Here is a 12,044-nt window from a genome sequence, read left to right on the forward strand (position 1 = left end):
ACAGAGCGTTTCAATCGTATGCCTCACTATTAACCAGAACATATCCATAAAAATAGTATTTGTTAAACAAGCTTCTATGTTAAAAAAAATGTAGAGTAGCTTTTCCAGTTTCTGTTGCTGGGTGCCTTCATGGCCTAAGTGAATTCCCTAGGAAGCTTATCATAGAGCCAGGATGAAAGCCAGATATGGCTGCACTTGTAGGCTACCTGCAGAGCTCTCTCTATCCTGAGCAATTGCTCCCCTCATCAGCAGAATGTGACTGGTGAGTTGGGTGTGAGCTTATGGCAACAATGAATCACTGAAGTACAGTGCAGCTTCTTCCATTTCCCAATTTCAAATTGTAGGAATGGAATAGGAAGGGTAACAGTGGATTTATGCTCTTGCTTTGCAGAGCTTGCTGCTTGTAAAATTAGTTATGAGGGAGTAATATTTTTTTGTATTTTATTGTGATATCAGCACCTTCCTTTGCTTGTCGTTTCAGTATAGCTTCCTGGCTTTTAGTATTTCAGGATGAGTTTAATAGCATTGGCTTCAGTGATCTGGAAAAGCCTTCACTGGAGGTACAACCTTCCTTAATAATTTTTATCCTTAAAGATATTTTACTTCTCTATCGCTTTGCTTTCTTTTTTCCAAGCAACTACTCTATTTTCTTTCAAGTCCCAACCTTTGGTGTTCCATAATTATTTAAACAGTAGTTACAGCTTATCATAGAAAATCCTGTCAAAGCAGTAAGCCTTGCCAGTGGCACTGAGACACTTTAGAGGTCGGCAGCTGTGCACTACAGGAGGTGTTTGCTGGATTCAAAAGGGGAAACTCGTGTACAATTGTTATCGTGGGCAGTTGCATTTAAAAAAACCCAACCCCCTAACCAAACTGACTGAAAAAACCAACATCAGCTGCACGTACGGGTCCATGCTGCGTGTTGGAGAAAACAGACATCGGGTTGATGTCACAGGCCATACCTTCCTGCCCTGTTACAAGCTTTGTGGTTCTCCTCTGGATGCTTTCCAAGTACCTTACTATTCTTCCTATATTGTGGAGCCCATAACCACATGCAGTATTCAAGGTCAGGCTGCACCAGCACTTAATATAGCATGAGAAGCACCTCTTTTGGCGGGCTACATTGTGCTTAGTGCACCCCACAAAGCATTTTGCCCCTCTGCTGTCAGAGCTGCTTGCTGGCTCTTCCTGAGCCTGCTGTCACCAGCAACCTGTGCTCCTCCCTGCTGAGCTGCTCTGCAGTTATTCATCTCCAAGGCTGTGCCATATCTGGCAATGCTTTGTCCCAGGCGCAGCATCCGGCATTTTTCTTTGTTGAATTTCGTGCCATTCAGGATGTATAAAACCAATAAAGCCACATCCTTAATTCTAAATATATGATCAGCTACGTTGATTTGTTCATCTCAGGGAAATGTGCATAGAGATATAGTAAAAGTCTAGAAAGTAATAATATCAGAAGAGGATATGAATGTTAATGAGTCGTTTTGTCGGCAGTGAGCTAATGAAGCCTGGTTTCCTTGAGGTTTGTGCCTCATTTTTGATTTACTGCTATCAGAAAGGTGAGAAATAGAACTTCAGCTTTTCTTTTTGTTGGGCTTTTATAAGGTCTTGATGTGAATGTTTGCCATCTAGTGAGATGTGACCTCTTCGACAGCCTTTCACTATTCCTGTAGTTTCTTGGTATTGTGCAGCTGCATAATTACTTAGTGTCTGTGGGAAGCAACCAATCTTAATATTCAGTTGAAATTAGCGAGTGGTTTGGGAGTTTATGGGAGAAAAAAATACGTGTGTGTATGTTCACACACATACTCAGAATGCAGCTGTATGTGCTGTACTCCTTAAGCAATCAGAAGGGTGCTAGAAAGAATGTGCCGCAAACTCTGGTTGGAGTTAAGCAAAACTTTTCTAACTACTGATTCATATGCAACTGTTGCATTTTATTTGTTTCTGATCAAAATTATCAAATATCAGGGATCCCTGCATTCTTCAGCATTCTTGATACAACGTGAATTAAAAGCAAACATAGCTGGGAAAGGCAAAGTAAGGGTGCAAACATATAATTTTTAGACACTTTTGAAATTGAGTTGGAGGCAATAATCCTGTGTTGCCATTAGAGCTGCAACATTATTGCTTTTTATTTCTTTGAAAGGCAGGGGAGTTTTGTTGATTTATATAATTTGTAATACAATTTTGTTGATTAAGGCCTGTGTAAATGTAGCTGGATAGGAAACACAGCCATTAGGAATTTCTAAATGGTGGAAAGGTTTGCTGGTTACATTTCTGTAACAAGAAACTGTCAATAGTGTTTTCTGGCTAGTATAATTCTTAAAAAGGAAATGAGTATTTCTTTGCTAGTAACCTATTGGTTGCTATCAGATTTCTCAAAATAATGCAAAAAATTTATGGTTCTAATGACTAATAATAGTCTGGATGATATGAAGAGAAAACATGATGACAGAGCTTAATTAAAAAGGCTATTTAAATGAAGCAACCCTTAGCAAAGTGAAAAACTATCACAAGGAGATTCTTTAGTAATCCAGCAGAAACCCAGGAGCACTTACCTCCTGCCACTGGCAGAAGACGTACTTTTCTTTTACTCTGGATTCAACTGCTGTAAAATATAACAAGTGTTGGTCTGCTTTTATGTGGTTTCATCATCTTGTACCCATTTTATCAACTTGCTGCCACCGCCATTTGGATCCCTAAACCCAATGTGCTTCTATTCCCAAGCCCGTTCAAATGAAATGAAGGATAGAACTTAGTATTATTTTTCTCTATTGTCTATTTAAAGCATCTTTACAAAGGAAACAAAATGTGAGTGGTGCCAGTGTCCCAAAGGTGGTTGTTCTGCAACTTAAATAGAGAGCTTGAGTAAGATGGAGACCCCATCTCCTCCTTGCGTGACATACTTAACAATATGTTTCTATGAGCCCAGTAAATAACATATGCTTAGCACAGTTCTTACAGGTATCAACTAGGTCTGGAGTTAGCCTGTCTGGGATTAAAAGATAAAGCCCAATGGCTCCATTTTGCAGTTAAAAATAATATTTGTTATATTTTAAAGAAATTATTTGTAACGTCTGACAGTAGTTCCTTATATCTGCATGTGTGTCTTATGGTGTGAAGACAGATGTCGTTTAATTTTGTTACAGCTGATCAATTCTGTTAAAAATATAATCATGAGGGCACCTTTTTAGACTCATTACAGCTACCATGCATTTTTAGGATTAACTTATTCCTTTAGGAACAGCAGTAGAACTCGTTCTCTGTAAATTCTTAACTAGCTCTTAAAAACATATGCTATTATTTTCATATAAATAGGTTGCTGTAACCAAAATCCAGAAGTATGTGCATGGGTTTTTTTGCACTATGTTTACAAATATCTCCCTGTATTTGTGCAGCTGTCATTATTTTATCCTTGGCAAATGTGGACATAGAAGACAAAATTAGATTTGTCTTCTAAATAAGGCTGGAATATCCAGCATACAAGCAGGATTTAGAACCTTCCAAAATACTCATTGAGAACTAATTAAACTTGTCCTGCTTCTATAATTGCTTTGCATCAGTCCTCTACGTTTGGAAAGGAAAAAATGATAAACATTCGAAGGCAGAGGTTGCTTTTTTCCTGCCTGGAGCTATTTCTGTTTTTCAAGAATGTAGGCTTGATGTCTGCAAATGCTGTGGATCAGTAAAGTAATACATGAAAAACACTGAAGTTAGGATTTCTGTTGATTGATTGGGCATCTGAAGATAGCTTTTTTTTATTGAGAGGCCACTGTTACAGAATATAAGAAGTAATATTCTTCTATTAAATGTCCCACACTTATAAAACTGAAATCCACAGTATCATTTTAGATTCATTCTAAGTATCACTCAGCGATCGGTGCCAGTGATCAAAGCTAAACAAACTGATTCATTTCAGCCTTCTCTTATGCTTTCTTCATATAGAACAGATCATAAGCACTGTGAAGCTTGCTTATATGGTGATGCAAAGGCTTAATCTTTCCCGAAGTTTGATTTTTAAGACAAAATCCCTTCCTTCTTCTACAGCTCCAGGCTCATTGAGCACGAACTGAAGAGAGCCTGGAATAGAACACATCCTTCATCCATCCTGACATAACACACAGCCCTTTCGTGCCATTTGAGTGAGGGGCTGGAGTGAACAAATGCCCAAGTAAATAGTTTGTTCTCTCTGTGCCTCATAATTAGTAAAACGACTGTGTGTGGATGCTGTAAAAACAGTCATAGGACTGACAACAAAGAGTTAGGTGTGGGATTCATCGGCTTAAATGTCAGGGTATGTATCTGAGCTCAGCCCCAGCTTCCATTGTAATCAAGGGAAGAGTGGTCATTGAGGGAATATCCTGAAGACCTTTATTCATACCCTAAGCACACCGAATTCCTACCTTCACACCTATCCCCTTAAAAATACAAACACAAAAATCCTCCTCGTGTTTTTGTTTCCTTCATAATTGGAATTATGAACTGTGTCATTTCTGTAAAGTCACTGGCTAGCATCTTCTCTGTAAACAAACAATGTATTCTAGAACAAAAAGAGAGAGGTCAGTTAACACTTGAATTAGAGGTCATGGATTCAGAGTTAATTTAGAATTTGGCAGTTGATTCAGACATGATTGGCAAGGAGATTGCCAAAAGGCTGCAAGTGTAAATTGGAAATAAATGGGAATAGATTATGTGACTGGGATACAGCTCTGACTCCATAATGCATGTCTTGAGACTGACTTGCTCATAAAAGAGCATGTGTTTAATGTGTCATAAAAATATTTAAGCCACATTGGTCTTTGTGTAGAAGTTCCATTTTTAAAGTTGGATTCTGGAGTGGCTAAAAATGAGTTCAGCATGCATATTATTGCCATCAGCATAAAGGGTAAATATATGTGTGTATGTGTGTATATATATACACATATATGAAAGGGAAAAATAATGAGAAACTGTGTTTTTCCCTTTTGAGATCCGTATTTTTGTTATTGTTGTCTTCTGTGTCCAAATCTATTTTTTAGACATTGCTCTACCATCTATTTTGTTACATAGTATTCCTCTGAGAGATGCTGTAGACCATTTCTGTTAGGAGACAGTTGGGAGTCAGTGAGTTGCTGACAAGAAGGCATTCGTGTACGGGTTTGTGAGTGTGGGTGGTTGACTGCAGTGTCCAAAAGGGACACTTGCCTGGTTCCCTTTGACTACTTCTGTTCCAAAGATGATATATGTGTGTAAATAAAGCAAGATGTATTTTGAATGTGCTTATGTTCTGCATCATTAGTTTTTTCACTGTTGGTAGCTAAACTGCAAGAATCTGAACATCTGCTACCACCTGCTAGCTCAAGTGTCTGCAGGAAGCAGTGACAGCAGTTAGAAAAAATCACCTCTAAAATATTTTCCTTTTCTTTGTGCTGTTCTCTTTTAACTAAGCACAGTCTTCTTTAAGAAGACTCAAAATTTAGCCTGCTGCCATATCTAGAGAATGGTTTCTAGAGCGTTAAGAAACCATTCTGTAGTGACAGATGAGGAAAGGACATGACCAGATCTGCTCTCATCCCATCAGTCTTCACAAACGCATGGCCACCATCCCTTGCAGATACATGTTAATCTTCTACTTGAGTCAATATTACTCCATTCATAACAGCGTGTGAAATACAGATCAGTGCTAACATCTCCGGTGGTACTATGATGCATTAGATTATTACTCTTTTGTATTATGTTTATATTACAGTATTTTAATATTTGTATTATATTTATCTTGTTCCTCACAGGTGAGATATGTGCTTTTAAAATTCATGGACAAGAAATGCCCTTTGAAGCTGTTGTGCTAAACAAGACGTCTGGAGAAGGTCGTCTTCGAGCAAGAAGTCCTATTGATTGTGAGCTGCAGAAAGAATACACATTCATCATCCAAGCCTATGACTGTGGATCAGGACCAAGTGGAGTAAACTGGAAGAAATCTCACAAGTAGGTGAAAATGAGATTTATTTGCTTTGTTGTGCATTAACTCTATGGTACAAATCAGATTGAAGGGACCCTTTTTATAGAACCATAGAATGGTTTGGGATGGAACAGACTTTTAAATGAACTTTCATCGAATTCCAAACCCCTGCTGTAGGCAGGGATACCTCCCTCTAGGCCAGGTTGCTCAAAGGCCCATCCAGCCTGGCCTTGAATGCTTCCAGGTAGGGGGTATTCACAACTTCACTGGGCAGCCGCCTGTTCCAGAGAGTCACCACCCTCACAGTAAAGAGTTTCTTCCTAATACCTAGTCTAAGTCTACCCTCTTCCAGTTTAAAACCATTTCTCCTTGTCCTTTCACTACCTGCCCTTATGAAAAGTTCCTCCTCAGCTTCCTGTAGGCCTCTTAAGCTACTGGGAGGCTGCTATAAGGTCCCCCTGGAGCCTTCTCTTCTCCAGACTAAAGGGCCCCAGCTCACTTAGCCTGTCCTCATAAGAGAGGAGCTCCAGCCTTCTGATAATCTTTGTGGGCCTTTGGAGGTGCAAGTGCTCAGTGCTGGCTCACGTTGAATCTTTCATCAACCAGCACTCCCAAATCCTTCTCCTCAGGGCTGCTCTCAAGCCATTCTCCACCCAGCCTGTATCTGTGCTTGGGATTGCCCCAACCCAAGGCAGAACTTTGCAGTTGAACTTGATGAGGTTGGCATGGGCCCACCTCTTAAGCCTGTATAGGTCCTTCTGGATAGCATCCCTTCCCTCTAGCATGTTAACTGCACCACTCAGTTTGGTGTCATCTGCGAAGTTGCTGAGGGTTTACTTGATCCCACTGTCCATGTCACGTACAAAGGTGTTAAATAAAACCAGTCCCAACACTGGTCTCTGAGGAATACCACTTGTCATCAGTATCCATTTAGATATTGAGCAGTTGACCACAACTTTCTGAGTGTGACCATCCAGCCAATTCTTTATCCAGCAAGTGGTCCATCCATCAAATGCCTTATTCTCCCATTTGGCGAACAGGATGTTTGTACTGTAGTCATGTAGAAAGCAGTTAAGCCAGGGTGATTAGTTGTCATGATAGTTTGCCCACTTTTAACTTAGAGGTTTTTTTCTGTTCTGCCTCTGACAGTTTGACTTACTCTGCACTTGTTCCAACTGAACCTTTTAACAGTCTATGTGGAGATGTGTATCTCAGTTTGTTTTTTTCTGTTCTTAGAATCATAGAATTATCCAGGTTGGAAAAGACCTTGAAGATCATCAAGTCCAACCGCAGCCTAACCAGTACCCCATCTCTAAGAAAAAAACAAAAAAAACAAAAAAAAAAACAAAAACAAAAACAAAAAAAAAAAACAAAAACAAACAAAAAAAAAAAAAAAACAAAACCAACCTCTGCTAAATCATATCCCTGAGTACCACATCCAAACGGCTCTTAAACACATCCAGGGATGGCGATTCAACCACCTCCCTGGGGAGCCCATTCCAGTACCTAACCACCCTTTCTGTAAAGAAGTTCTTCCTAATATCCAACCTAAACTTGCCCTGGCGCAACTTGAGGCCATTTCCCCTCGTCCTGTCACTTGTCACTAGTGAGAAGAGACCTGCCCCACTCTCACTGTAAGAACCTTTCAGGTACTGGAAGACAGCAATAAGGTCTCCCCTCAGTCTCCTCTTCCTCAGGCTAAACAGCCCCAGCTTCCTTAGCCTCTCCTCATAGGGCTGATTCTCCAAGCCCTTCACGAGCCTCGTTGCCCTTCTCTGGACCTGCTCCAGTACCTCCATATCTTTCTTGTGCTGAGGTGCCCAAAACTGGACACAGTACTCGAGGTGAGGCCTCACCAATGCCGAGTACAGGGGCAGGATGACTTCCTTAGTCCTGCTCACCACACCATTCTTGATACAAGCCAGGATGCCGTTGGCCTTCTTGGCCACCCGGGCACACTGTCGGCTCATGTTCAGCCGTGCATCAATCAGTACCCCCAGGTCCATTTCCTCAACACAGTCCTCCAGCCACTCCGCCCCAAGCCTATAGCGCTGCCTGGGGTTGTTGTGGCCGAAGTGCAGGACTCGGCATTTGGCCTTGTTAAACCTCATTCCATTGGCTTCAGCCCAGCTCTCCAGCCTGTCCAGATCCCTCTGTAGGGCCTTGCTACCCCCAGGCAGATCCACACTCCCAGCCAATTTAGTGTCATCTGCAAACTTACTGAGAGCGCACTCAATGCCCCCATCGAGGTCATCAATAAAGATGTTGAAGAGGACAGGCCCCAGCACCGACCCCTGGGGAACACCACTTGTGACCGGTCGCCAGCTGGATTTAACTCCATTTACCACCACTCTCTGAGCCCGGCCCTCCAGCCAGCTCCTTACCCATCCGAGAGTGTACCCATCCAAGCCACGGGCTGCCAGCTTCTGCAGGAGAATAGCATGTTCTTGCTTTTATATTAAATACACTGACTAAACAGATCGTCCAGGAAATAGAACCTGGCTTTTTCTTGATACTTAAAAATTCTAAGTATTATCTCAGTGCGTCTCATTTGAAATGGTAAGAAAAGAGAAATTGACAATTTTTTAGTATGTGCATATGTATAAGCTAGTGCAGTGTTGCCTTTGCACAGTGGATTTCTGTCCTCAGCTTTTGGACAGCAGGTCCCAGAGGGGTTCACATCCTGTGGTTGTGAAGGGGTATTCAAGGTGAATAGATGGTACTTTTTACTGTGGAGCCAATTTCCTGCGTAACTTTTAAGTAAAGGCAATACCCTTTTCCCCCTCCAGTTCATGAAACCAAGCTCCAGACCATTTGTCATTGACTCAGATATTGATGTATAACTCCTGTACAACTGTTCATTTTCCTAAGAGCCACTTAAATGATTAATAGCTCTTCCTTTTATTCATCCAGACAATTAAAATTTTCATTAGCTCTGTAATGCATTCCAAACTCTTTTAGGACGTTTAAAAAGAGTATACATCTAGAAAGAAGTCTGCAATATCAGTGATCATCAAGTTATGTAGACAATTTTTCCTTGCTACTGTTAATTTTTGTAGCATTTTTCACTCACATTAGTAATGAGCTACTAAGTGTTGGACTTGGAAAATTTGGTCTAATTTTGTCTTATCCAACCAGATACAAAGTTGTTTCAGTTGAGTACTCTTAGATTTAGCATATTAAATACAGAAAATCTCTTTATTTTTTGACCCTCGTAGGCTTACCATAATGCACGTATTGATAATATGATGCAGTCATTATCTTGATAAGAAGTGCCAACAGCAAGGATCCAGTTCTTAGATTTGCAAGTAAATTAGTGTCTTGGGATTTAATGGGGAATCTCAGTCCTATATCAGTATACAGCTTGTGTTGCATCATTTTTCTCTTTAAATGCTACCAAGTATTTCGGTTTCAAATATTGACACAATTCTTTCTTTTGAAGGCAAATTAGAAATATTGTATCTAATTTAGTCATTAGGTAGTTATAATCGGCAGAGGGCAAACTACTTCATATTGAAGAGTGCCATGAATTGTCAATTTTTAGATAATAAGTATTTAAGATGCTTTTTCAACAGCTCCCCTCCCCCCCACCCACAGTTAAGGACCCATTTTGCACTGATTTAATATTATCAACTTTCTGCTGGGCTCCGTGTTAAGAGGCAGCACAATTTTAGCAGGGAGCACTTTGAATTCCTCTCCCTGATGCCTTTGGCACAGTGTTTTTACCTACAGAAATTTAAGGTATTAAGTTGGGCAAATTAAATACAAAAATTCAGTAATATCTCATTTTAGCAGATGCCGACATGTTCTTCGATACATTTTTTTTGTCAGTCCTTTTACATGAAGAAAGTAAACTGCTAATAATATGATCTTACTTGAAGTCATTCTAAACTGTTTTCTTTTTGATTTCTTTTCTTACCTATTTTAGGGCAGTTGTCCATATCCAAGTAAAGGATGTTAATGAGTTTTCACCAGCTTTCAAGGAGAGTATGTATAAGGCCACCGTGACAGAGGGAAAAATCTATGACAGCATACTGCAGGTAGAAGCCATAGATGAGGACTGTTCCCCACAGTATAGCCAGATCTGCAACTATGAAATTGTCACAACAGATGTTCCTTTTGCTATCGACAGAAATGGTGAGTATGGAGAAGGATCTGCCTGTAATTTCTGGGACAGATAGTGGTATTTTTTGCAGATAGTGTATAATTAACAATTGATACCAGCTGAAATTCCAGCCCTTTGAAATTTAACTCAAGAAATTAATCCTATTTTCATCTTTGAGAATGAAGAAACTGTAATGTTGGGAAATTGCATCCTATATACATTTGATGTGGTCAGAAAGAGCCACAATAACATGCATCATGGATATGAAAAAAAATGGTTGTATAGATGTGCAATACCTTTCTGTGATGGTCAGTCTGTTCTCTTAGTTGTCTAAAATCTGGTTTCCTGTGCAAGAGATTGTATTTTGTAATGCAGCATGTAGGCCTACCTAATTTATTTAGTTAATTTATTTATTCCAAACTCTCTGGAACGGGGTCTAAATGCAGAATGGGCACTATACTGAGTATGTTTAGTAGTTCACAGTTCTAATCTGATAATGACCTGTTGGCATCAGTGCAGTGTAAATGGTGTTGGTGGAGAAAGATCACTTGTTGTAATACTACTGTTTGGAAACAAGCATTCTATATATTGTATAAAAGATATAATCACGAGTATGTCTGCGTTTAAGGAAATATTGAGCTGTTTAGGTGACTTCGTGTACAGGCTTGTGACTTATAGTGGTTAAATAATAGACCGTAATGAACATTGTATGAAGCAGACATTCCAATTCCTTATGCTGTTTCAGGTCTTATCTCACAGTGCAGCTGGCTCTTGAGTGATCATGGCTTCTTTTATGTCAGAGGCATGATCAGAAGCCCATTAAATGTCGAATGTCTTTGGTTACGTATTTGTCCCCATGTGCTTGTGACCTGCTTTCCAGCAAAGACAACAGGAAATTGACTTAAAAATGCCTTTAAAGACCAAGAATAATTGGTGTTAGGTTATAATACATGCAGTTTCTCGGTCATGAATTCAGTTAATAACTTTTTGATCTATTTGTTCACTAAAAGAACACTGCTGCCACAATCAACAGTAATTGCAGTCTAATTTGCAATTTTTTAAGATAATGGTAATTGCTTAAGCCCACTGGGATTAGAGACAGAGAATAAATGGTTGCACTTTTATTTTGTGACAGAAATATGTTGCTTAGTTCCAACACATTTCACTGCTCAGAATGTGTCTCTTTGCCAGCAGATACAAGCTTTCTGTGATGCAAATTGTTTGGCATTGTCCCCATTTTTGTTACCTGTGGGATATATTAAAATAGATGTATGAGATGCTTGGGACTGTGTCTGTTAATGCTGTGCTAATTAGGATTTTGTTTATAGCTTTTTGCCCATTGTGAAGAACAAATCTTAGGTCTCCATTCTAGTGAAAGTCATGTCATTGTGTCTTGTGGAAGGTAGGATTTTTTTTCCAGGTTTCAGAAATATGGGTGTGGTATTTCAGTGCTCAGAGTGGGTATTCAATCAAGTGCGTCAAATCAAACCTAAAAACTGTAGACTCCAAAAGTCAAGGGTTTGCAATGAAAAAAATGCAACTATCGGTTCGTATGTTGATGTGTATTTTTGGACGTTAAACCTTTGAAAACAGCCATTAACAGACTTTGAGATAGATGAAGATGCTCTGTCATAGCTTTTACCTTTTGGTAGATCATATCCTTATTAGGCAAAATTTATTTCTTGTATCTGTATCAGTCCAGGAAACGTTTTGTTGTCTTAAAAAATTATATTACACATTGCAGAAATCATTTACAGAAAGGAAGAGAGAACCCTCCAGACCACAGCCATGCAGTGCACTTCACATCACCGAACTGTGTGAGCTACAAACTGATAGACACCCAGCATTGACACAGGAAGCAGCATTGAGTATAGACCTTAGTGGGTCATGCACCTAAAGAAAAGTAAAATAAGCCTTCCCATTTACATTTGGCAACTTTGACTCTGCTTTTATTTTTTTTCTGATGAAAATTATTTCATGTGAAGGAAGTCTAGTATT

At 39.6% G+C, this 12,044-nt stretch overlaps 1 protein-coding gene across 3 annotated transcripts in view; it reads left to right on the top strand.

Annotated features, from left to right (window-relative positions):
• Positions 1 to 12,044, top strand: part of CLSTN2 (calsyntenin 2) — a 279,156-nt gene that overhangs the window by 206,113 nt on the left and 60,999 nt on the right. For all 3 annotated transcript variants that reach the window (XM_072343954.1, XM_072343955.1, XM_072343956.1), the window contains 2 exons: positions 5,772 to 5,967; positions 9,870 to 10,078. In XM_072343954.1, coding sequence (XP_072200055.1) covers positions 5,772 to 5,967; positions 9,870 to 10,078 — 405 coding nt within the window. The remainder of the gene's footprint in view (positions 1 to 5,771; positions 5,968 to 9,869; positions 10,079 to 12,044) is intronic.

This window comes from Excalfactoria chinensis, chromosome 9 (genome assembly GCF_039878825.1).
Source record: "Excalfactoria chinensis isolate bCotChi1 chromosome 9, bCotChi1.hap2, whole genome shotgun sequence".
NCBI lineage: Eukaryota > Metazoa > Chordata > Aves > Galliformes > Phasianidae > Excalfactoria > Excalfactoria chinensis.